The sequence below is a fragment of the Pristiophorus japonicus genome, chromosome 4 (assembly GCF_044704955.1).
Source record: "Pristiophorus japonicus isolate sPriJap1 chromosome 4, sPriJap1.hap1, whole genome shotgun sequence".
In the NCBI taxonomy this organism is placed as follows: Eukaryota; Metazoa; Chordata; class Chondrichthyes; family Pristiophoridae; genus Pristiophorus; species Pristiophorus japonicus.
Window position 1 is genome coordinate 173,532,120 of NC_091980.1, and position 22,083 is coordinate 173,554,202.

General features: G+C 54.9%; 1 protein-coding gene across 5 annotated transcripts in view; it reads left to right on the forward strand.

Moving 5' to 3' along the window:
- The window catches only part of rpap1 (RNA polymerase II associated protein 1), a 154,979-nt gene that overhangs the window by 42,459 nt on the left and 90,437 nt on the right, over nucleotides 1-22,083 (forward strand). For all 5 annotated transcript variants that reach the window (XM_070878833.1, XM_070878837.1, XM_070878834.1 and 2 more), the window contains 3 exons: nucleotides 9,633-9,748; nucleotides 10,446-10,544; nucleotides 12,132-12,233. In XM_070878833.1, coding sequence (XP_070734934.1) covers nucleotides 9,633-9,748; nucleotides 10,446-10,544; nucleotides 12,132-12,233 — 317 coding nt within the window. The remainder of the gene's footprint in view (nucleotides 1-9,632; nucleotides 9,749-10,445; nucleotides 10,545-12,131; nucleotides 12,234-22,083) is intronic.

Consider the following 22,083-nt stretch of genomic DNA (forward strand, 5'->3'; position numbering starts at 1 on the left):
CTGTGGGGGGAGGGGGGGAGACCGGTGCGGGGCGGGGGAGTGACCGAGGAGGTGCGGGGGGAGAGACCGGAGTGGGGGGGGGGCGGGGGGAAGTGACCGAGGCGGTAGGGGGGGGGCGAGGGCGGGGCGGGGGGGAAGTGACCGAGGCGGTGGGGGCGGGGGGAAGAGACCGGGGCGGGGGGGTCGGGGAGGAGAGACCGAGGCGGTGGGGGCGGGGGGAAGAGACCGGTGCGGCGGGGGGGAAGAGACCGGTGCGGGGGGAGACCGGTGCGGGGGGGGGGGGAAGAAAGAGACGGGGGGGGGGGGGAAAGAGACCAGTGCCGGGGGGGGGGGGTGGGGGGAAGAGACCGGGGGGGGGAAGAGACCGGTGCGGGGGGGGGGAAGAGACCGGGGGGGGGGGAAGGAAGAGACCGGTGCCGGGGGGGGGGAAGAGACCGGTGCGGGGAGGAGCTAAGGGGGAGAGACCGGGGCGGGGCGAAGAGACCGGTGCGGGGGGGGGGGAGGAAGAGACCGGGGCGGTGGGGGGGGGGGGGAGACCGTTGTGGGGGGGCGGGGGGGGAAAGAGACTGGTGCGGGGGTGGGGAAAGAGACCGGTGCGGGGCGGGGGGGGGGGGGGGGAAGAAGAGACCGGTGCGGGGGGAAGAGACCGGTGCGGGGGGAGGGAAGAGACCGGGGGGGGGAAGGAAGAGACCGGTGCCGGGGGGGGGGGGAGGGGGGGAGGGGGGGGAGAGACCGGTGCGGGGAGGGGCGGGGGGGAAAAGAGACCGGTGCGGGGAGGGGCGAGGGGGGGGGAAGAGACCAGTGCGGGGAGGGGCGGGGGCGAGAGGCCGGGGGGGAGAGACCGAGGCCGGGGGGGAGAGACCGAGGCAGGGGGGGAGACAGGGGCGGGGGTAAGAGACCGTGGGGGGAAGAGACCGGGGAGGGGCGGGGGGGGAAGAGACCGGGGAGGGGCGGGGGGAAGAGACCGGGGAGGGGCGGGGGGAAGAGACCGGGGAGGGGCGGGGCAGGGGGGGAGAGACCGGTGCGGGGAGGGGCGTGGGGGAGAGACCAGTGCGGGGCGGAGAGACCAGTGCGGGGAGGAGAGACCGGTGCGGGGAGGAGAGACCGGGGCGGGGGGGGGAGAGACCGGGGCGGGGGGGGGAGAGACCGGGGCGGGGGGGGAAGAGACCGGTGCGGGGGGAGACCCGGGGGGGGGGAGAGACCGGGGCGGGGGGGGAAGAGACCGGTGCGGGGGGAGACCCGGGAGGGGGGCGGGGAGGAGAGACCGGGGCGGGGGGAGACCCGGGAGGGGGGCGGGCAGGAGAGACCGGGGCGGGGGGAAGAGACCGGGGAGGGGCCGGGGGGAGAGACCGGTGCGGGGAGGGGCGTGGGGGAGAGACCAGTGCGGGGGGAGACCCGGGAGGGGGGCGGGGAGGAGAGACCGGGGCGGGGGGAAGAGACCGGTGCGGGGAGGGGCCGGGGGGAGAGACCGGTGCGGGGAGGGGCCGGGGGGAGAGACCGGTGCGGGGAGGGGCGTGGGGGAGAGACCAGTGCGGGGGGGGAAGAGACCGGTGCGGGGGGAGACCCGGGAGGGGGGCGGGGAGGAGAGACCGGGGCGGGGGGAAGAGACCGGTGCGGGGAGGGGCCGGGGGGAGAGACCGGTGCGGGGAGGGGCCGGGCGTAGAGACCGGTGCGGGGAGGAGAGACCGGGGCGGGGGGGGGAAGAGACCGGGGCGGGGGGGGAAGAGACCGGTGCGGGGGGAGACCCGGGAGGGGGGCGGGGAGGAGAGACCGGGGCGGGGGGAAGAGACCGGTGCGGGGAGGGGCCGGGGGAAGAGACCGGTGCGGGGAGGGGCGGTGGGGAGATCACTGGGGGTGGGGAGAGAGACTGCGGGGGCGAACGGACTGGCGGGGGAGACTGGTGTATGGGGGCGGGGGGGGGGAGAAAGACTGGGGGGTGAGCGAGACTCATGTGTGAGAGACTAAACATTTTTATTATAATTCATTAATAAAGGAATAAATAAGGCTTCATTAGAACATTTATAAAATAAGATTAGTCTATTGAACACACACACAATTTCCAGACTCCGTTGTTCTCATCATCGGCACTCCCGCGAAATCAAGGAAGACTTGCTACCACTCTGAAAGTGAGTTCTCGGGTGTAGTGCAATATGGGAATTACAGTCTCTGTCACAGGTGGGACAGACAGTGATGGGTGGATGGGGAGCCTGGTTTGCGCTTGATTTCTGCGTGCTCTCGGCGACGAGACTCAAGCTGCTGAATGCCTTCCCAGGTGCCGGTGGGGATGTTGCACTTTATCAAGGAGGCTTTGAGGGTGTTCTTGAAATGTTTCCTGTGCCCACTTGCAGTATGCTTGTCATGTAGGAGTTCCAAGTAGAGCGCTTGCTTTGGGAGTCTCGTGTCGGGCATGTGGACGATATAGCCCGCCCAATGGAGCAGGTGGAATGTGGTCAGTGCTTCAATGCTGGGGATATTGGCTTGAGCCAGAACACTGACGTTGGTGCATCTATCCTCCCAGTGGATTTGCAGGACCTTGCGGAGGCAGTGCTGGTGGTAATTTTCCAGCGCTTTGAGGTGTCAACTGTATATGGTCCATATCTCTCAGATATACATAGGAGGGTGGGTATCACTACTGCCCTGCTTGGTGCCAGATTTGAGGTCCTAGTCTTCAAACACTCTTCCTCAGGCGACCAAGGCTGCACTGGCACACTGGAGGCGGTGTTGGACCTCGTCATCGATGTCTGCCATTGCTGATAGTAGGCTCCCGAGGTATGGAAAATGGTCTACGTTGTCCAAGCTGGCCGTGGATTTTGGTGACTGGGGGGCAGTGCAGTGTGACAGGGTCAGGTTGGTGGAGGATCTTTGTCTTACGGATGTTTCGTCTAAGGCCCATGCTTTCGTACGCCTCGGTGAAGATGTTGATGATGGTTTTAAGTTCGCAATTGTCATCCGCGTACTGTAGTTCGATGACAGAGGATGGGTTGACCTTGGATCTAGCCTGGAGGTAACAAAGGTTGACCAGGTTCCCATTGGTTCTATAGTTTAGTTCCACTCCAGCAGGGAGCTTGTTGCGCGTGAGATGGAGCATTGCAGCAAGGAAGATTAAGAAGAGCGTTGGTGCGATGACGCAGCCTTGCTTGACCCTGGTCCAGATGTGGTTTGGGTCCGTGGTGGATCCATTGGTCAGGATCGCTGCTTGCATGTCGTCGTGGAGGATGGTGACAAACTTCTGGGGTTATAACTCAGTGGTTATATTGCTATTCAAACTGCATTATTGGCTAACACTAGAAAATCAATCCATTTAAAAATACAGCCGTGTTTTGGATCACTTCTAGTTTATGTAGGGTGGAATGTGGGAGGTCAACCAGGAGTGCGTTGGAATAGTCAAGTTTAGAGGTAATAAAGGCATGAATGAGGGCTTTAGCAGCGGATGAGCTGAGGCATGGGCGGGGACGGGCGATGTTCCGGAAATAGTTACGCTGCAGATATGTGGTCGAAAGCTCATTTTAGGGTTAAGTATGACACCAAGGTTGTGAACAGTCTGGTTCAGCCTCAGACAGAAGTTAGGAAGAGGGAAGAGGAGTCAGTGGCTAGGGAATGGAGTTTGTGTCGGGGACTGAAAACAATGACTTTGGTCTTCCCAATATTCAATTGGAGAAAATTTCGGCTCGGACAAGCAGTCTGACAATTTAGAGACTGTGGAGGGGTCGAGAGAAGTGGTGGTGAGGTAGAGCTGGGTGTCATCAGCGTACATGTGGAAACTGATGCTGTGTTTCCGGATGATGTCGCCAAGGGGCAACATGTAGATGAGAAATAGGAGGGGGCCAAGGATAGATCCTTCGGGGATAATTGAGGTAACGATGCGGGGGCGGGAAGAGAAGCCGTTGCAGGTGATTCTCTGGCTACGATTAGATAGATAAGAATGGAATCAGGCAAATTAGTCAAACACGATTTGCATTTAACATCCGTACTGATTTTCATTTATTAGCCCATATTTTGCCAAATGCCAATTAATTTTGTCCTGGATTATTATCTCAAAATTTCCCCACCACCATGTTAATCTGACTGGCCTGTAGTTGCTGGGTTTATCTGTCTCCTTTTTAAAACTTTTGCAATCCTCCTGTGCCCTAGCACCACATCCATATCTAAGGAGGATTGGAAGATTGTAGCCTCAACCTCTGTGAACTATTATCGTACTCACTCTGCCTCCCTTATTCCCTTTTTAGATCTCCTCTGTACTTTCGATATTCAGCTTGGTTCTCTAATGTATTCATCATAGTGTCATCATAGGCAGTCCCTCGGAATCAAGGAGGACTTGCTTCCACTCTTAACATGAGTTCTTAGGCAGCTGAACAGTCCAATACAAGAACCACAGACTCTGTCACAGGTGGGGCAGATAGTCGTTGAGGAAAGGGGTGGGTGGGACAGGTTTGCCGCACGCTCTTTCTGCTGCCTGTGCTTGATTTCTGCATGCTCTCAGTGATGAGACTCGAGGTGCTCAGCGCCCTCCCGGATGCACTTCCTCCAGTTAGGACGGTCTTTGGCCAGGGACTCCCAGGTGTTGGTGGGGATGTTGCACTTTATCAGGGAGGCTTTGAGGGTGTTCTTGAAACGTTTCCTCTGCCCATCTTTGGCTCGTTAGCCGTGAAGGAGTTCCGAGTAGAGCGCTTGCTTTGGGAGTCTCGTGTCAGGCATGCGAACAATGTGGCCTGCCCAGCGGAGCTGATCAAGTGTGGTCAGTGCTTCAATGCTGGGGATGTTGGCCTGGCCGAAGACGCCGATGTTGGTGCGTCTGTCTTCCCAGGGGATTTGTAGGATCTTGCGGAGACATCGTTGGTGGTATTTCTCCAGTGACTTGAGGTGTCTGCTCTACATGGTCCATGTCTCTGAGCCGAACAGGAGGGCGGGTGTTACTACAGCCCTGTAGACCATGAGCTTGGTGGTAGATTTGAGGGTCTGGTCTTCAAACAGTCTCTTCCTTATTATGAACTTTACATTTATCATAAGCCTCCTTTTTCTGTCTCATTTTAATTTCTTTATCTTGTGTCATCCAGGGAGCTCTAGCTTTGGAATCATTTCCTTTCACCCTCATGGAAATGTGTCTACTCTGTACCCGAACCATCTCCTCTTTGAAGGCCTCCCATTGTTTAATTAATGTTTTGCCTACCAAGTTTTGATTTGAATCCACCTGGGTCAGATCCCATTTCAACTCATCACAGTTAGCCCTCATCCAGTAAAGTATTTTATGCTGGATTGTTCCTTGTCCTTTTCCATAATTATTCAAAACCTGATATGATCACAGCTTTCCCACTGAAACATGTTCCACTTGCCCCGCTTCATTCCCCAAAACTAGATGCAGTGCTGCTTCCTTCCTCGTTGCGTTGGAAACACACTGATCAAAAAGTTCTCATGTACACTTTTCAGGAATTCCTCCCCCTCTTTGCCCTTTATATAATTTGAATTTTAAATTTTTAAAAAATCTTTTCGTTTTTTTCGTCTGTGTCTATCTGCGTGCACATTTTGGCTGCCGCTTCGGACCCGAGCCTTTAACCTCTTTCTATACTTCCTTCTCACGCCTTTTCTCTCTTTCCCTCAATGGTCAATATCTAATGTTGTAAAATTGTTGTGAAGCACTTTGGGACATTTTACTATGTTAAAGGCCTTTTATAAATAAAAGTTGTTATTATTTTACGCTGTTCTTTTTCCTGTCTATGTTTGGATAATTGAAGTCCCTCATTATCGCTACTCTGCAGTTCTTGTATCTTTCTATAATTTGCCTGCAAATCTGCTGATCTACCTCCTTTCCACTATTCAGTGGCCTATAGGGTACACCCAGAAATGTACTAGCTTCCTCCATTGTTCCTTACTACGAACCAAATAGTTTCTGCATTTGATCCCTCAACTACATCATCTCTCTCTCCAGTGCTATCATGGTTTCTTTGATCAATATTGCCACCCCCTCTTTTTTTTCTTTCTCTATCTTTCCTGAATACCTTGTAGCCAGCAATATTAAGTTCCCAATTCTCCCCTTCTTTGAGCCAGGTCTCTGTTATTGCCACCATACCATCGTCCCATGTAGTAACGTGCCTGCAGCTCACCAACCTTATTTACTACGTACCGGGCATTTACTCACATGCAATCCAAACCTGTCTTAGACGGCCTTCAGTCTGATTCCTCCTCCTCTCTGCACCTTCTTTCTCCTCTCTAATGTTTACTTCATTGGCTAATAAAGCGTTTGGGACGTTCTTAGGCCAGGAAAGGCTACAGATGTGACATCTGAAATCCGGAAACCTCGACCGTTCCGGATTTCGGGTATTTCCAGATTTTGCAGGTGGGGGGTGGGGATCAGACCGCCGAGGTAAGGGGGGAGGTCGGGCGGCCGAGGTAAGGGGGGGGGAGGTCGGGCGGTCGAGGTAAGGGGGGAGGTCGGGCGGCCGAGGTAAGGGGGGGGGAGGTCGGGCGGCCGAGGTAAGGGGGGAGGTCGGGCGGCCGAGGTAAGGGGGGGGGAGGTCGGGCGGTCGAGGTAAGGGGGGAGGTCGGGCGGTCGAGGTAAGGGGGGGGGGAGGTCGGGCGGCCGAGGTAAGGGGGGGGGAGGTCGGGCGGTCGAGGTAAGGGGGGGTGAGGTCGGGCGGCCGAGGTAAGGGAGGTGAGGTCGGGCGGTCGAGGTAAGGGAGGTGAGGTCGGGCGGTCGAGGTAAGGGAGGTGAGGTCGGGCAGTCGAGGTAAGGGAGGTGAGGTCGGGCGGCCGAGGTAAGGGAGGTGAGGTCGGGCGGTCGAGGTAAGGGAGGTGAGGTCGGGCGGTCGAGGTAAGGGAGGTGAGGTCGGGCGGTCGAGGTAAGGGAGGTGAGGTCGGACGGCCGAGGTAAGGGGGGTGAGGTCGGGCGGCCGAGGTAAGGGAGGTGAGGTCGGGCGGCCGAGGTAAGGGGGGTGAGGTCGGGCGGCCGAGGTAAGGGGGGTGAGGTCGGGCGGCCGAGGTAAGGGAGGTGAGGTCGGGCGGTCGATGTAAGGGAGGTGAGGTCGGGCGGTCGAGGTAAGGGAGGTGAGGTCGGGCGGTCGAGGTAAGGGAGGTGAGGTCGGACGGCCGAGGTAAGGGGGGTGAGGTCGGGCGGTCGAGGTAAGGGAGGTGAGGTCGGACGGCCGAGGTAAGGGGGGGGAGGTCGGGCGGTCGAGGTAAGGGAGGTGAGGTCGGGCGGTCGAGGTAAGGGAGGTGAGGTCGGACGGCCGAGGTAAGGGGCGAGGTCGGGCGGTCGAGGTAAGGGGGGAGGTGGGGCCGCCGAGGTAAGGGGGGAGGTCGGGCGGTCGAGGTAAGGGAGGTGAGGTCGGACGGCCGAGGTAAGGGGGGGGAGGTCGGACGGCCGAGGTAAGGGGGGAGGTCGGACGGCCGAGGTAAGGGGGGAGGTGGGGCCGCCGAGGTAAGGGGGGTGAGGTCGGACGGCCGAGGTAAGGGGGGTGAGGTCGCGCCGCCGAGGTAAGGGGGAAGATCGGACGGCCGAGGTAAGGGGGGAGGTCGGACGGCCGAGGTAAGGGGGGAGGTGGGGCCGCCGAGGTAAGGGGGGTGAGGTCGGACGGCCGAGGTAAGGGGGAAGATCGGACGGCCGAGGTAAGGGGGGAGGTCGGACGGCCGAGGTAAGGGGGGAGGTGGGGCCGCCGAGGTAAGGGGGGTGAGGTCGGACGGCCGAGGTAAGGGGGGTGAGGTCGCGCCGCCGAGGTAAGGGGGGTGAGGTCGGGCCGCCGAGGTAAGGGAGGTAAGGTCGGGCCGCCGAGGTAAGGGGGGTGAGGTCGGACGGCCGAGGTAAGGGAGGTGAGGTCGGGCGGTCGAGGTAAGGGGGGTGAGGTCAGGCCGCCGAGGTAAGGGGGGAGGTGGGGCCGCCGAGGTAAGGGGGGGTGAGGTCGGGCCGCCGAGGTAAGGGGGGTGAGGTCGGGCCGCCGAGGTAAGGGGGGTGAGGTCGGGCCGCCGAGGTAAGGGAGGTGAGGTCGGGCCGCCGAGGTAAGGGGGGTGAGGTCGGGCCGCCGAGGTAAGGGAGGTGAGGTCGGGCCGCCGAGGTAAGGGGGGTGAGGTCGGGCCGCCGAGGTAAGGGGGGAGGTGGGGCCGCCGAGGTAAGGGAGGTGAGGTCGGACGGCCGAGGTAAGGGGGGTGAGGTCGGGCCGCCGAGGTAAGGGGGGTGAGGTCGGACGGCCGAGGTAAGGGGGGTGAGGTCGGGCCGCCGAGGTAAGGGGGGTGAGGTCGGGCCGCCGAGGTAAGGGGTGAGGTCGGGCCGCCGAGGTAAGGGGGGTGAGGTCGGGCCGCCGAGGTAAGGGGGGTGAGGTCGGGCCGCCGAGGTAAGGGGGGTGAGGTCGGGCCGCCGAAGTAAGGGGTGAGGTCGGGCCGCCGAGGTAAGGGGGGTGAGGTCGGACGGCCGAGGTAAGGGGGGTGAGGTCGGGCCGCCGAGGTAAGGGGGGTGAGGTCGGACGGCCGAGGTAAGGGGGGTGAGGTCGGGCCGCCGAGGTAAGGGGGGTGAGGTCGGGCCGCCGAGGTAAGGGGTGAGGTCGGGCCGCCGAGGTAAGGGGGGTGAGGTCGGGCCGCCGAGGTAAGGGGGGTGAGGTCGGGCCGCCGAGGTAAGGGAGGTGAGGTCGGGCCGCCGAGGTAAGGGAGGTGAGGTCGGGCCACCGAGGTAAGGGGGGTGAGGTCGGGCCGCCGAGGTAAGGGGGGTGAGGTCGGACGGCCGAGGTAAGGGGGGTGAGGTCGGACGGTCGAGTTGGGGGACTCCAGATTTCAGAACATTTTCCAGTTTCCGGATGACCCCGCCACGAATTGGCCTGGATTCCGGAACATTCGGAACTCCGGATTTCGGATGCTCAACCTGTATATAAATTTTTGTTACTTTGTATAAATATTTGCCATTGCCAATAGCAGCCACCCAGTGACTTGTTGCAGTTGGGTCCTCAGTCCGCGTTGGATTGTGGCCAGTTTTGTGGGTGGTAATGACCAGGATCAGATTGGGATTACAAAAAAACATTTAACTTAAGAGCCCGAAACCACCAGAAATAGGAGGCACTCTTCTTCTTCTTTCCTGTGGTAGTACCAAATCAAATGTCAATATCCAAGTCAGATATCCAGGCCAAAACTTCCGGTGTAACTGGGTGGATATCTTGTAGGCTGCCTGCGAATGTCCTCTGAGGGCAGTGCTCAATGATGTGCTCCAGGGTCTGATCAGGAGCTCCACAGTCACATGATGGGGATGCTTTCATCTTCCACCATGACCAGTTCTGAGGCGGTTGATGGTTGTCCAGTGTTTGCGAGGAAGGTTTGATTTTTCAGTTTATAGGAGGCATTTATCTCATTAGTCTGGGTTGGGTTTCAACTCAAAGGTCTAACCCTCTGTACCACCCAGTATTTGCATTCTAAGTGTGTGGGATGATGGGCTCAAGCTGTGTGCTTGTAATGATGAACCCCGATTTATGTGTATATGAGAGGAACCACAGATGCAGGGAATGCATGCACATCAGCAGGCATGGAGTGTGGGAGGGGAGTGGCACAATTATGTAATAGTGGTGAGCTGAGTGTGCGAGGCAGAGTGGAGCGGGTTTGTACATGTATGCTGGGCGATGGGATTGTAGAGAAACTCTCATTACAATATTACTGCATTTTTACAGAGGCTGATATTCCACTGAAACCTGAGAAAGAGTGGGTTCACATGGATGTGCCAGAGTATGAGAAATTGGAGTGGATGAAAGATCTGCCCAAACCCAGGCGACGGAAAACTAACAAGGTGAGTGGTGGCAGCGTGGATACTTTCTGTATAACTGCCCCACCCTGGGACTGAGCGGTCCTCTCATAGAGCAGTGAAAGACTGTGGGATTGAGTGGCCCTATCACGGAGCTGTGGGACTGAGCGGCCATGTCACGGAGCAGTGAGACTGGGGGACTGAGCGGCCATGTCACAGAGCTGTGGGACTGAGTGGCCCTGTCACGGAGCAGTGAGACTGGGGGACTGAGCAGCCATGTCACGGAGCAGCGAGAGTGAGATTGAGTAGTCCTCACACACAACAGTTAGAATGTGGGACTGAGAGGCCGTGTCATGGGGTAGTGAGAGACTGGGACTGAATGTCCTTGTCATGGAGCAGTGAGAGACTATGGGACTGAGTGACCCTGTCATGGAGCAGTGAGAGACCGTGGGACTGTGAAACCCTGGTCCCACAGGGAAGTTAGAAGCTGTGAGACTGAGTGGGCTTGACAGGGAGCACTCTGTGTTTAAGCTTGAGTAAAGCTTGAAACGCTGATGTACTTTTACACTCATTTGCATACAATCAAATCTTCCATTATCAAACTCAAATCAGTAAACCCACCAAGCACTGAATATGCAGAAATCTATCCTGCACGATGAATAGAAACTTATTTCCTCCCCCTTCCTAGGAAAAGTAAGTATACCACTGTTGTTTAATGTCTCTCTTTTTTTCTCACATTCAGGAGATGCAAGCAAGGTTCAGTTTCCACGGCAACTTAATACCTCCAGGTGTCGATGTTCCAACTCACCTGGGACTGCACCATCATGGAGAGCAGCCAGAGGTTAGGCATTATATTATTTCCTATTACACCGAAATGCTTTTGAGCTGCTGTTCCCCCTTTCTTGAAGTGATGCTGGACTATAAATAGGAGGAAGTTATGTTACAGCTGTACAGAGTTCTGGTTAGACCCCATCTGGAGTACTGTGTTCATTTCTTGTGAACAAAGAAGTCCATGAGCTCCTCACATTTATTGTTGGAGGTGAGGAGGCAGGGGAGGGTGATTTGAGAAGACGGTCGAGGTGAAGAGAAGCCTGGTATTATTTTGGCTGTCCTGGATGATCTTAGAATAGTGGGTGGTTTTAGTGATGGAGAGCAGGATCTGTTGGTGCTTTATATGAACTAGCCAAATCTGGCGATGGATGATTAGATCAGTTGTCCGCCAAAGACATTCAAGTCTGCATCCCTTGGACTTAAGGGAGTGGAGATGAAAGGTATACCGGGGGAATGACTGGGATGAGAGAAGGGTAATGATTTTAATGGGGCAAGGGCATCAAAGGTGTTGGAGAGCATGTGATTTAGTAAGTAGCTGCAGAGGTGTCATGAAGAATTTTAGGGCAAAGGCTATGTACCTGTGTCTCTTATATTACCGGGCAGCAATTCACAGGTAGTCAAATTACAGAGGGTGTTTCAATTGAATGGAACGGTTTGATTTGTTGATCTATGCCAAACATTTTGGCTGATCAGTTAGGTGGGTCCTCTTCCAAGTACAATGGATATTCATATCATCAGCATATATACATATTGTATATTCCCTGCAGCTTGCAGGAATAGCTAGCAGTAACCAATTTTAACCAGCAAGAAATAATCCAATTAAGGATCCAGCATAGACTCCCAGGTCTCTTCATTGGGGTGGTTTTATTTCTCTTCTTTCAGTGGTCGGAAGAATCTGCTGGGTGAAAAATGGCTATAAATCCGCACCTCATTCATTATTTGATCATTTGTCTTAACAAAGAGTTAATTACGAGTTGGTACTGGTGTTGTGGACAAATAGTAGCACGGCCAGGAGAGCCTTTTCAGTGCAAAATCTCTCTGGCTCTGGGAGCAATGTCAGCCGTGGCTCAGTTGTAGCTCTGAGTCAGAAGGTCGTGGGTTCAAGTCTCACTATAGGGACTTGAGCACATAATCTAGGCTGACACTCCAGTGCAGTGCTAAGGGAGTGCTTCAGCTGAGATGTTAAATCAAGGCGCCGTCTGCTGTCTTGGGTGAAAGTAGAAGATCCCACCAAACTATTTTGAAGAGGAGCTGGGGCATTCTCGCTGGTGTCCTGGCCAGTATTTATTCCTCAACCAATGTCACTAAAACAGATTATCTCGTCATCATCTCATTGCTGTTTGTGGGAGCTTGCTGTGCATCAATTGGCTGCCATGTTTCCTACATTACAACAGTGACTACACTGCTAAGTACTTAACTGGCTTTAAAGTGCTTTAAAATGTCCTGTCATGATAGGCGCTATATAAATGCAAGTTAGTTCTTTCTACATCATTTAACTGGGGCTGAGCTGATGCTCGTGAGCAGCTGGCAGACTGCCCAATCTTTCTTAACTGTTGTTTGCTTTAATTGTCTCTCACTATTTGTTTGTCTCTTTCAGCAAGCCGGTTATTCACTGCAAGAGCTCTTCCATTTATCTCGCAGTCAGATAATTCAGCAGCGAACCCTGGCACTTCAGATGCTGGCACGCATTGTTCAAAAGGTAGGCTTGGCAGAATTTAAAATTATGTACCACAGAGGTTTGTTAACAGAAGAAAACATGTAACTAAGTGTGGCCCCCCAAGTGTTCTCATAGATTGTACATGTCTGGGTAAGTGAGGGTACGTATAGGGTGATACCACACTCACATTTACATGCGTTGTATATATCTAGGTAAATAAGTGTTCCTATATGGGTCCCACAGCACTCATATCCATATTGTATATGCTGTGCAACCACGCAGCAAGTCATCAGTCTTCACATGGATTGACAGACAAGGAGTGTTTGTGGGTTGATTGAACGTAGGAGGTGTGAGACATTTTGTACTCATCTGGTACCCAATTGTAAAGTGCCTTTAATATAGAAGGCCAAGATGCTTCAGAAGTATAACCAGCCAAAAATGGACAAAGAAGGGGATATTAGGAGGTATGACTAAAAGTTTGATCATAGACGTGGGTTTTAGGGAGGGTCTTAAAAGAGGCGAGGTAGTGGGGTTTAGGGAATTGCAGAGCCTAGAGACTAGATAGCAGAAGGCACGGCCAACAATGGTGGGCTGAAGGGACTGGGATATGCACAAAATTCCCGAGTCAGAGGAACGGTGAGTTCTGGGAGGGTTGTAGAGCTGGAGGAGGTTACAGATAAAGGGAGGTGGGAGACCATGGAGGGATTTAAACAAGGACAAGAATTTTAAATTAAAGTTGTTGGGGGACTGGGTGCCAATATAGGTCTGAGTATAAGGTGATGGGTGAGTGGGACTTCGTGCGAGTTAGGATGCGGGCAGGATTTTGGATGCGCTGAAACTTATGAAGGATGAAAGTTGAGAGGTTGGCCAGGACAGCATTGGAATAGTTAAGTCTCGAGACGACAAAAGCATAGATGAGGGTTTCAGCGGCAGATTCGCTGAGTCAGGTGAAGGTCGGTGATCTTTGTGATGGAGAGGATATGGGGTCAGAAGCGCAGTTTGGAATTAAGTTGAATGCCAAGAATAACAGTCTGGTTCAGCCTCCAAGAGGCCAGGGAGGGGGATGCAATCGGTGGTGAAGGATCGGAGTTTGCAGTGGGGACCGAAGATGGTGGCTTCAAACTTCTCTGTATTTAACTGAAGGAAATTAAGGCTCATCGGTGACTGGGTATTGGACCAACAGTCCAACAGCACAGAGACAGCAGAGGGGTTGAGACAAATGGGGGAGAGGTAGAGTCGGGTATTGTCAGCATATGTGTGGATGCTGAAACCATGTCTGTCGAAGTTGCCAAGGAGGCCATCTGTAGATGAGGAAGAGGTGAGGATAAAGGTCGACGCTTTGGGGACTCCAAAGCTAACGGTGCAAGGGTGGGAAGAGGCGCCATTGCTGGAGATTCTCTGGTTACAATCAGAGTGGAACCAAAGGAGGGCAGTCCCACTAAGCTGGCCAGCGAAGGAAAGGCTTTGGAGGAGGCTGGTGTGGTTGACCCGTGTCAAAGTCTGCAGACCGATCAAGGAAGGATAATGTACCACAGTTACAGACTGTGACTTTGGTTAGGGTTGTCTTGGGCAGAAACCTGATTGGCGAGATTCATTGACGGGAACAGTAGCAGAGTGGATATGTTACTGGACTAGTAATCCAGAGGCCTGGACTAATGACGCAAGTTCAAATCTCACCATGGCAGCTGAGGGAATTTAAATTCAGTAAATTAAACAAATCTGGAATAAAAAGCTAGTGTCAGTAATGGTGACCATAAAACTACCGGATTGTTGTAAAAACCCATCTGGTTCACTAATGTCCTTTAGGGAAGGAAATCTGCTGTCCTTTCCCGGACTGGCCTATATGTGACTCCAGACCCACTGCAATTTGGTTGACTCTTAACTGCCCTCTGAAATAGCCTAGCAAGCCATTCAGTTATACCAAACCACTGCGAAAAATAATAATGAGAAGGAAACTGAACGGACCACCCGGCATAGACCTTGGCACCGGCTTCAGACACGACAACGGCACACCCAGCCTAATTGACCCTCCAAAATCCTCCTCACTAACATCTGGGGACTTGTGCCAAAATCGGGAGAGCTGTCCCACAGACTAGTCAAGCAACAGCCTGACACAGTCATACTCATAGAATCATACCTTTCAGCCAATGTCCCAGACTCCTCCATCACCATCCTGAGGTGGAGGCACAGTGGTATACAGGCAGGAAGGAATGGCCCTGGGAGTCCTCAACATTGACTCCGGACCCCATGAAGTCTCATGGCATCAGATCAAGCATGGGCAAGGAAACCTCCTGCTGATTACCACCTATTGCCCTCCCTCAGCTGATGAATCAGTACTCCTCCATGTTGAACATCACCTGGAAGAAGCACTGAGGGTAGCAAGGGTACAAAATGTACACTGGGTGGGGAACTTCAATGTCTAGCACCAAGAGTGGCTCGGTAGCACCACTACTGACCGAGCTGGCTGAGTCCTGAAGGACATATCTGTCAGACTGGGCCTGCAGCAGGTGGTGAGAGAACCAACCCAAGGTCAAAACCTACTTGACCTCGTCCTCACCAATCTACCTGTCGCAAATGCATCTGTCCATGACAGCATTGGTAGCAGTAATCACCGCACAATCATTGTGGAGACAAAGTCCTGTCTTTACAATGAAGACACCCTCCATCGTGTTGTGTGGCACAACCACCCGGCTAAATAGGATACATTCAGAACAGATCTAGCAGTTCAAAACTGGGCACCCATGAGGCGCTGTGGGCCATCAGCAGCAGCAGAATTGTATTTCCCACAATCTGTAACCTCGTGGCCAATCATATCCTTCACCCTACCATTACCATCAAGCCAGGCAACCAACCCTGGTTCAATGAGGAGTGTAGAAGAGCATGCCAGGAGTAGCACCAAGCGTACCTAAAAATGAGGTACCACCCTGGGGAAGCTGCAACACAGGACTACATGCATGCTAAACAATAGAAACAGCATGCTATAAACAGCAAAGCAATCACACAATCAACGGATCAGATCAAAGTACTGCAGTCCTGCCACATCCAGTCGTGAATGGTGGTGGACCATTAAACAACAAACGGGAGGAGGGTGCTCCATGAATATCCCCATCCTCAATGATGATGGAGCCCAGCACGCGAGTGCAAAAGACAAGGCTGAAGCGTTTGCAACCATCTTCAGCCAGAAGTGCAGAGTGGATGATCCATATCGGCCTCCTCGTGAGGTCCCCACCATCACAGAAGCCAGTCTTCAGCCAATTCGATTCACTCCACGTGATATCAAGAAGTGGCTGAGCGCACTGGATACAGCAAAGGCTATGGGCCCCGACAACATCCCAACTGTCGTGCCGAGGACTTGTGCTCCAGAATAAGCCGTGACTCTAGCCAAGCTGTTCCAGTAAAGCTACAACACTGGCATTTACCCGACAATGTGGTAAACTGCTCGGGTATGTCCTGTCCACAAAAACAGGACAAATCCAATCCGGCTAATTACCGCCCCATCAGTCTACTCTCAGTCATCAGCAAAGTGATGGAAGGTGTCGTCAACAGTGCTATCAAGCAGCACTTACTCACCAATAACCTGCTCACCGATGCTCCGTTTGGGTTGCACCAGGACCACTTGGCTCCAGACCGCATTACATCTGTGGTCCAAACATGGACAAAAGAGCTGAATTCCAGAAGTTAGGTGAGAGTGACAGCCCTTAACATTAAGGCAGCATTTGACTGAGTGTGGCATCAAGGAGCCCGAGTAAAATTGAATTCAATGGGAATCGGAGGGAAAACTCTCCACTTGCTGAAGTCATACCGAGCACAAAAGAAGATGATTGTAGTTATTGAAGGTCAATCATCTCAGCCCCAGGACATCGCTGCAGGAGTTCCTCAGGGCAGTGTCCTAGGCTCAACTACTTCATCAGTGTACTTCTCTGTATCATAAGGTCAGAAATGGGGATGTTCGCTGATGATTGCACAGTGCTCAGTTTTATTCACAACTCTTCAGATAATGAAGCAATCCATGCTTGAATGCAGCAAGACCTGGATGACATTCAGGCTTGGTCTGAGAAGTGGCAAGTAACATTTGCGCCACACAAGTGCCAGGCAATGACTATCTCAAACAAGCAAGAGTCTAACCACCTCCCCTTGATATTCCATCGCCAAATCCCCCACCATCAACATCCTGGGGGGTCACCCTTGACCAGAAACTTAATTGGACCAGCCACATAACTACTGTGGCTCCAAGAGCAGGTCAGAAGCTCGGTATTCTGTGGTGAGTGTTTCACTTCCTGATTACCCCCAGCCTTTCCATCATCTACAAGGCACAAGTCAGGAGTGTGATGGAATACTCTCCACTTGCCTGGATGAGTGCAGCTCCGACAACACTCGAAGTTTGACACCATCCAGGACAAAGCAGCCGCTTGGTTGGCACCCCATCCACCACCTTAAACTTTCACTCCCTGCACCACTGGCATATCGTGACTGCAGTGTGTACCATCGACAAGATGCACTGCAGCAACTCGCCAAGACTTCTTCAACAGCACTTCCAAAACACGTAACCTCTACCACCGAGAAGGACAAGGGCAGCAGGCGGATGGGAACACCATCACTTCCAAGTTACACACCATCCTGACTTGGAAATATATCATACTCCCTTCATTGTTGATGGGTCAAAATCCTGGAACTACCTCCCCAACAGCACTGTTGGAAGTACCTTCACCACGCAGACTGCAGCAGTTCAAGCAGGCAGTTCACCATCACCTTCTCAAGGGCAATGAGGGAAGGGCAATAAATGCTGGCCTTGCCAGTGACGCCCACATCCCAGGAACTAATTTTTAAAAAACATGGAATTGTGGGGAAGATGGGTTTGAGTAGTGGCAATATATTCAAGGTATTTGGAGAGGGAAGGCAGTTTGGAGAAGCGGTGGTAGTTTGGCAGAACAGGTGGTCAAGGGTGGGTTTTTTGAGGAGGGCGCTAATGACGGCAGATTTGAAAGGGTGGGGAGACAGTTCCTGAGGAGAGGGAACCATTGACAATGTCAGCGAGCACGAGTGCCAGGCATGGAAGTTGAGTAGTCAGCAATTTAGTGGTATCAAAGGAGCAGGATGCGAGCTAGATGAGCTCAGAGAGGGCATGAGAGGTGATAGGAGAGAAATGAGTGAGAGACCTTGGTTCAGGACTAGGGCAGGGGCAGTGGGGGAATGTTTGGCTTGCTGGGCAAGGGAAATGGGGGCGGGGAAGCAGCTGATCAGAATTCACATTAACTGAGAGTTGACAGATGACAGGCTGTGAAGGGTGTCTGACTCCAGTATTTGGGTATTCCACTTATTATTCTAATCAGATTCATAGGAAATGTCATTGTTGCCATGGTTACAGCGCAGCTTGCCAATAACATTTCAATCCAGGCACTTAATTTGATCGAATGTATTAAAGTAAACAGATTTGTTTTGTGATTTTAAGCAGTTACCAAACTAGAAGTGTTTAGAGCAGCAGAATTTCAATTCCTCTCTCTGTCACGTGCACTGTGTGTCCTGAGGGTTAATGGGCGGCTGCTCAAAGTTTGGGCTCCAGTGTGCCTTCACTGTTCTTCCTCCACTCCTGCCTTCTGATGTGTAGGCCTTTGCTCCACAGCCCACTTGGTGATTCACTCTTCCCCCTATTCACTCTGGGGCTGGGCATCCGCTCCTTTCTCCCCCTCCCCCCACTCGCCCTCTTCTCTCCCCCCCGCGCTCGCCCTCTTCTCTCCCCCCCGCGCTCGCCCTCTTCTCTCCCCCCCCGCGCTCGCCTCTTCTCTCCCCCCCCGCGCTCGCCCTCTTCTCTCCCCCCCCGCGCTCGCCCTCTTCTCTCCCCCCCGCGCTCGCCCTCTTCTCTCCCCCCCGCGCTCGCCCTCTTCTCTCCCCCCCCCCCCCCGCGCTCGCCCTCTTCTCTCCCCCCCCCCCCCCCCGCGCTCGCCCTCTTCTCTCCCCCCCCCCGCGCTCGCCCTCTTCTCTCCCCCCCCCCCCCGCGCTCGCCCTCTTCTCTCCCCCCCGCGCTCGCCCTCTTCTCTCCCCCCCGCGCTCGCCCTCTTCTCTCCCCCCGCGCTCGCCCTCTTCTCTCCCCCCCGCGCTCGCCCTCTTCTCTCCCCCCCGCGCTCGCCTCTTCTCTCCCCCCCGCGCTCGCCCTCTTCTCTCCCCCCCCGCGCTCGCCCTCTTCTCTCCCCCCCCGCGCTCGCCCTCTTCTCTCCCCCCCGCGCTTGCCCTCTTCTCTCCCCCCCGCGCTCGCCCTCTTCTCTCCCCCCCCCCCCCCCCGCGCTCGCCCTCTTCTCTCCCCCCCCCCGCGCTCGCCCTCTTCTCTCCCCCCCCCCCCCCGCGCTCGCCCTCTTCTCTCCCCCCCCCCCCCGCGCTCGCCCTCTTCTCTCCCCCCCCCCCGCGCTCGCCCTCTTCTCTCCCCCCCCCCCCCCGCGCTCGCCCTCTTCTCTCCCCCCCCCCCCCGCGCTCGCCCTCTTCTCTCCCCCCCGCGCTCGCCCTCTTCTCTCCCCCCCGCGCTCGCCCTCTTCTCTCCCCCCCGCGCTCGCCCTCTTCTCTCCCCCCCGCGCTCGCCCTCTTCTCTCCCCCCCGCGCTCGCCCTCTTCTCTCCCCCCCGCGCTCGCCCTCTTCTCTCCCCCCCGCGCTCGCCCTCTTCTCTCCCCCCCGCGCTCGCCCTCTTCTCTCCCCCCCGCGCTCGCCCTCTTCTCTCCCCCCCGCGCTCGCCCCCCTTCTCTCCCCCCCGCGCTCGCCCCCCTTCTCTCCCCCCCGCGCTCGCCCCCCTTCTCTTTCCCCCCCCGCGCTCGCCCCCCTTCTTTTTCCCCCCCCGCGCTCGCCCCCCTTCTCTTTCCCCCCCCGCGCTCGCCCCCCTTCTCTTTCCCCCCCCGCGCTCGCCCCCCTTCTCTTTCCCCCCCCGCGCTCGCCCCCCTTCTCTTCCCCCCCCGCGCTCGCCCCCCTTCTCTTTCCCCCCCCGCGCTCGCCCCCCTTCTCTTTCCCCCCCCGCGCTCGCCCCCCTTCTCTTTCCCCCCCCGCGCTCGCCCCCCTTCTCTTTCCCCCCCCGCGCTCGCCCCCCTTCTCTTTCCCCCCCCGCGCTCGCCCCCCTTCTCTTTCCCCCCCCGCGCTCGCCCCCCTTCTCTTTCCCCCCCCGCGCTCGCCCCCCTTCTCTTTCCCTCCCCGCGCTCGCCCCCTTCTCTTTCCCCCCCCGCGCTCGCCCCCCTTCTCTTTCCCCCCCCGCGCTCGCCCCCCTTCTCTTTCCCCCCCCGCGCTCGCCCCCCTTCTCTTTCCCCCCCCCGCGCTCGCCCCCCTTCTCTTTCCCCCCCCGCGCTCGCCCCCCTTCTCTTTCCCCCCGCCGCGCTCGCCCCCTTCTCTTCTCCCCTGCCCTCACTTTTTCGCTCACTGAGTCTTTTGCTTTCATGTGGGCTGTCTCTTACTCTCTCATTCTCTCTCCCGTTTTTTTGCTGGCTGTCTCTTGCTCTTTCCTTTCCTTCTCTCTCTCTCTCGCACACCATCTCTGTTTTGTTCCTGTGCTTTCTCTTTCTGTCTCTCGCGTTCCTTCCTCCCTCTCTGGCATGCTCTCTTACTGTCTATCTCACTCTCACTCTCTTGCTCGCTCTCTTGTAGTTTCTCGCTTGCACACTCTCGCACTGCAGATGACACCTGAATTGGGGAAGTGATTCAGTGGGTGGGATAAAAGAAAGACCGACTGATCACCTCAAAGCATTTTGCAGTAAATTACTTTAAGGTGCAGTCTCTGTTAGGTAGGCAGCGAAGCACGATCCCACAAGCAGCAACTTTTGGGGAGTGCAGCTGTGAAGGCTTCAGGCAGGGAACAGGATCTGGTTCAGCTGGATGTCTCATTCCCAAACAACACATTAATATGTACTGCCACAGATCACACAGGAAGAATGGTCACATGGGCAAGGCATCACAGGGACTATACCTTGGCCAGTGTGCTAAGGAGAAGAGTAGTCAAAGGAATTGGAAGGGGCACCTCAAATGAACTGGTCAGGTGGACAGAACAGTGGCAAATGGAATTCAATCCTCAGAAGTGTGAGGTAATGCATTTGGGGAGGGCTAACAAGGAAAGGGAATACACATTACATGGTCGGACACTGAGAAGTGTAGAGGAACAGAGGGACCTTGGAGTCCATGTCCACTGATCCCTGAAGGTTGCAGGCCAGGTAGATAAGGTGGTTAAGAAGGCATATGGAATACTTGCCTTTATTAGCCAAGGCATAGAATACAAGAGCAGGGAGGTTATGCTTGAACTGTACAAAACTTTAATTAGGCCATGGCTAGAGTACTGCATGCAGTTCTAGTCACCACATTAAAGGAAAGATGTGATTGCACTAGAGAGGGTATAGAGGAGATTTACGAGGATGTTGCCTGGACTGGAGAATTTTAGCTGTGAGGAAAGATTAGATAGGCTGGGGTTGTTTTCTTTGTAACAGAGGTGGCTGAGGGGGGACCTTATTGAGGTGTATCAAATTATGAGAGGCCTAGATAGAAGTGGCTAGGAAGGAGCTATTTCCCTTAGCAGAGGGATCAACAACTAGGGGGCTTGGATTCCTACTATTCAGGGCCCCAAATACTCCTCCCAGGTGAAACAGTGATTTACTTGTACTTCTTGCAATTTAGTATACTGTATTTGCTGCTCACGATGTGTTTTCCTCTACATTTGGGAGACCAAACGCAGATTGAGTGACCGCTTTGCGGCGCACCTCCATTCAGTCCGTAAGTGTGACCCCGAACTTCCGGTCGCCTGTCACTTTAATTCCCCGCTCCACGCCCACTCTGACCTCTCCGTCCTCGGCCTCCATGCTTGAATGCAGCAAGACCTTAGCTCCATCGTCATTGAGGATGGGGATAATCATGGAGTCGCCTCCTCCTGTTTGTTGTTTAATTGTCTACCACCATTCATGACTGGATGTGACAGGACTGAAGAGCTTTGATCTGATCCGTTGATTGTGTGATTGATTGCTTTGCTGTTTATAGCATTCTGTTTCTGCTGTTTAGCATGCATGTAGTCCTGTGTTGCAGCTTCCTTAGTGTGGTACCTCATTTTTAGGTATGCCTGGTGCTGCTCCTGGCATGCTCTTCTACACTCCTCATTGAACCAGGGTTGGTCGCCTGGCTTGATGGTAATGGTAGAGTGACGCAAGCTCGAGGAAGAGCACCTCATCTTTCATTTAGGCACACCCGCCCCCCCCCCCCCCCCCCCCCGATCTTATGTTTTTTTTCTCTTTGTCTCCAATAACAGCTGGTCATTATTCTGCCATTCACACTGTACCGAGACTAACTTTTTTTAAACTTCTGCCGTTACCATCATCCCTTTTGTCCCTCTAATCTCTCCTGCTTTCTGCCCTATCACAGACCTTCCCTTTTGTTCTTTCTTCCCCTCCCCCTTTCAGTGCTCCTTAAGAATGTGTTCTTTCCGAACACTCTCCAGTTCTGACGAAGGGTCATCAACCTGAAACATTAATTCTGTTTCTCTCTCCACAGATGCTGTCTGACCCGCTGAGATTTCCAGCATTTTCTGTTTTTAATTTCAGGTTCCAGCAGTATTTTGCTTTGGCATAGATTTAAAGTAATTGGTCGGAGGTTTAGGGGGGATTTGAGGGGAAATATCTTCACCCAGAGTGGTAGGGGTCTGGAACTCACTGCCTGAAAGGGTGGTAGAAGCAGAAACCCTCACCACATTTTAAAAAGACTTGAATGTGCACTTGAAGTGCCGTAATCTACAGGGCTACGAACCAAGAGCTGGAATGTGGGATTAGGCTAGATAGCTCTTCATTGGCCAGCAAGGACACAATGGGCCGAAATACACAAGAACACAAGAAATAGGAACAGGAGTAGGCCATTTGACTCCTCGAGCCTGCTCCACCATTTAATAAAATCATGG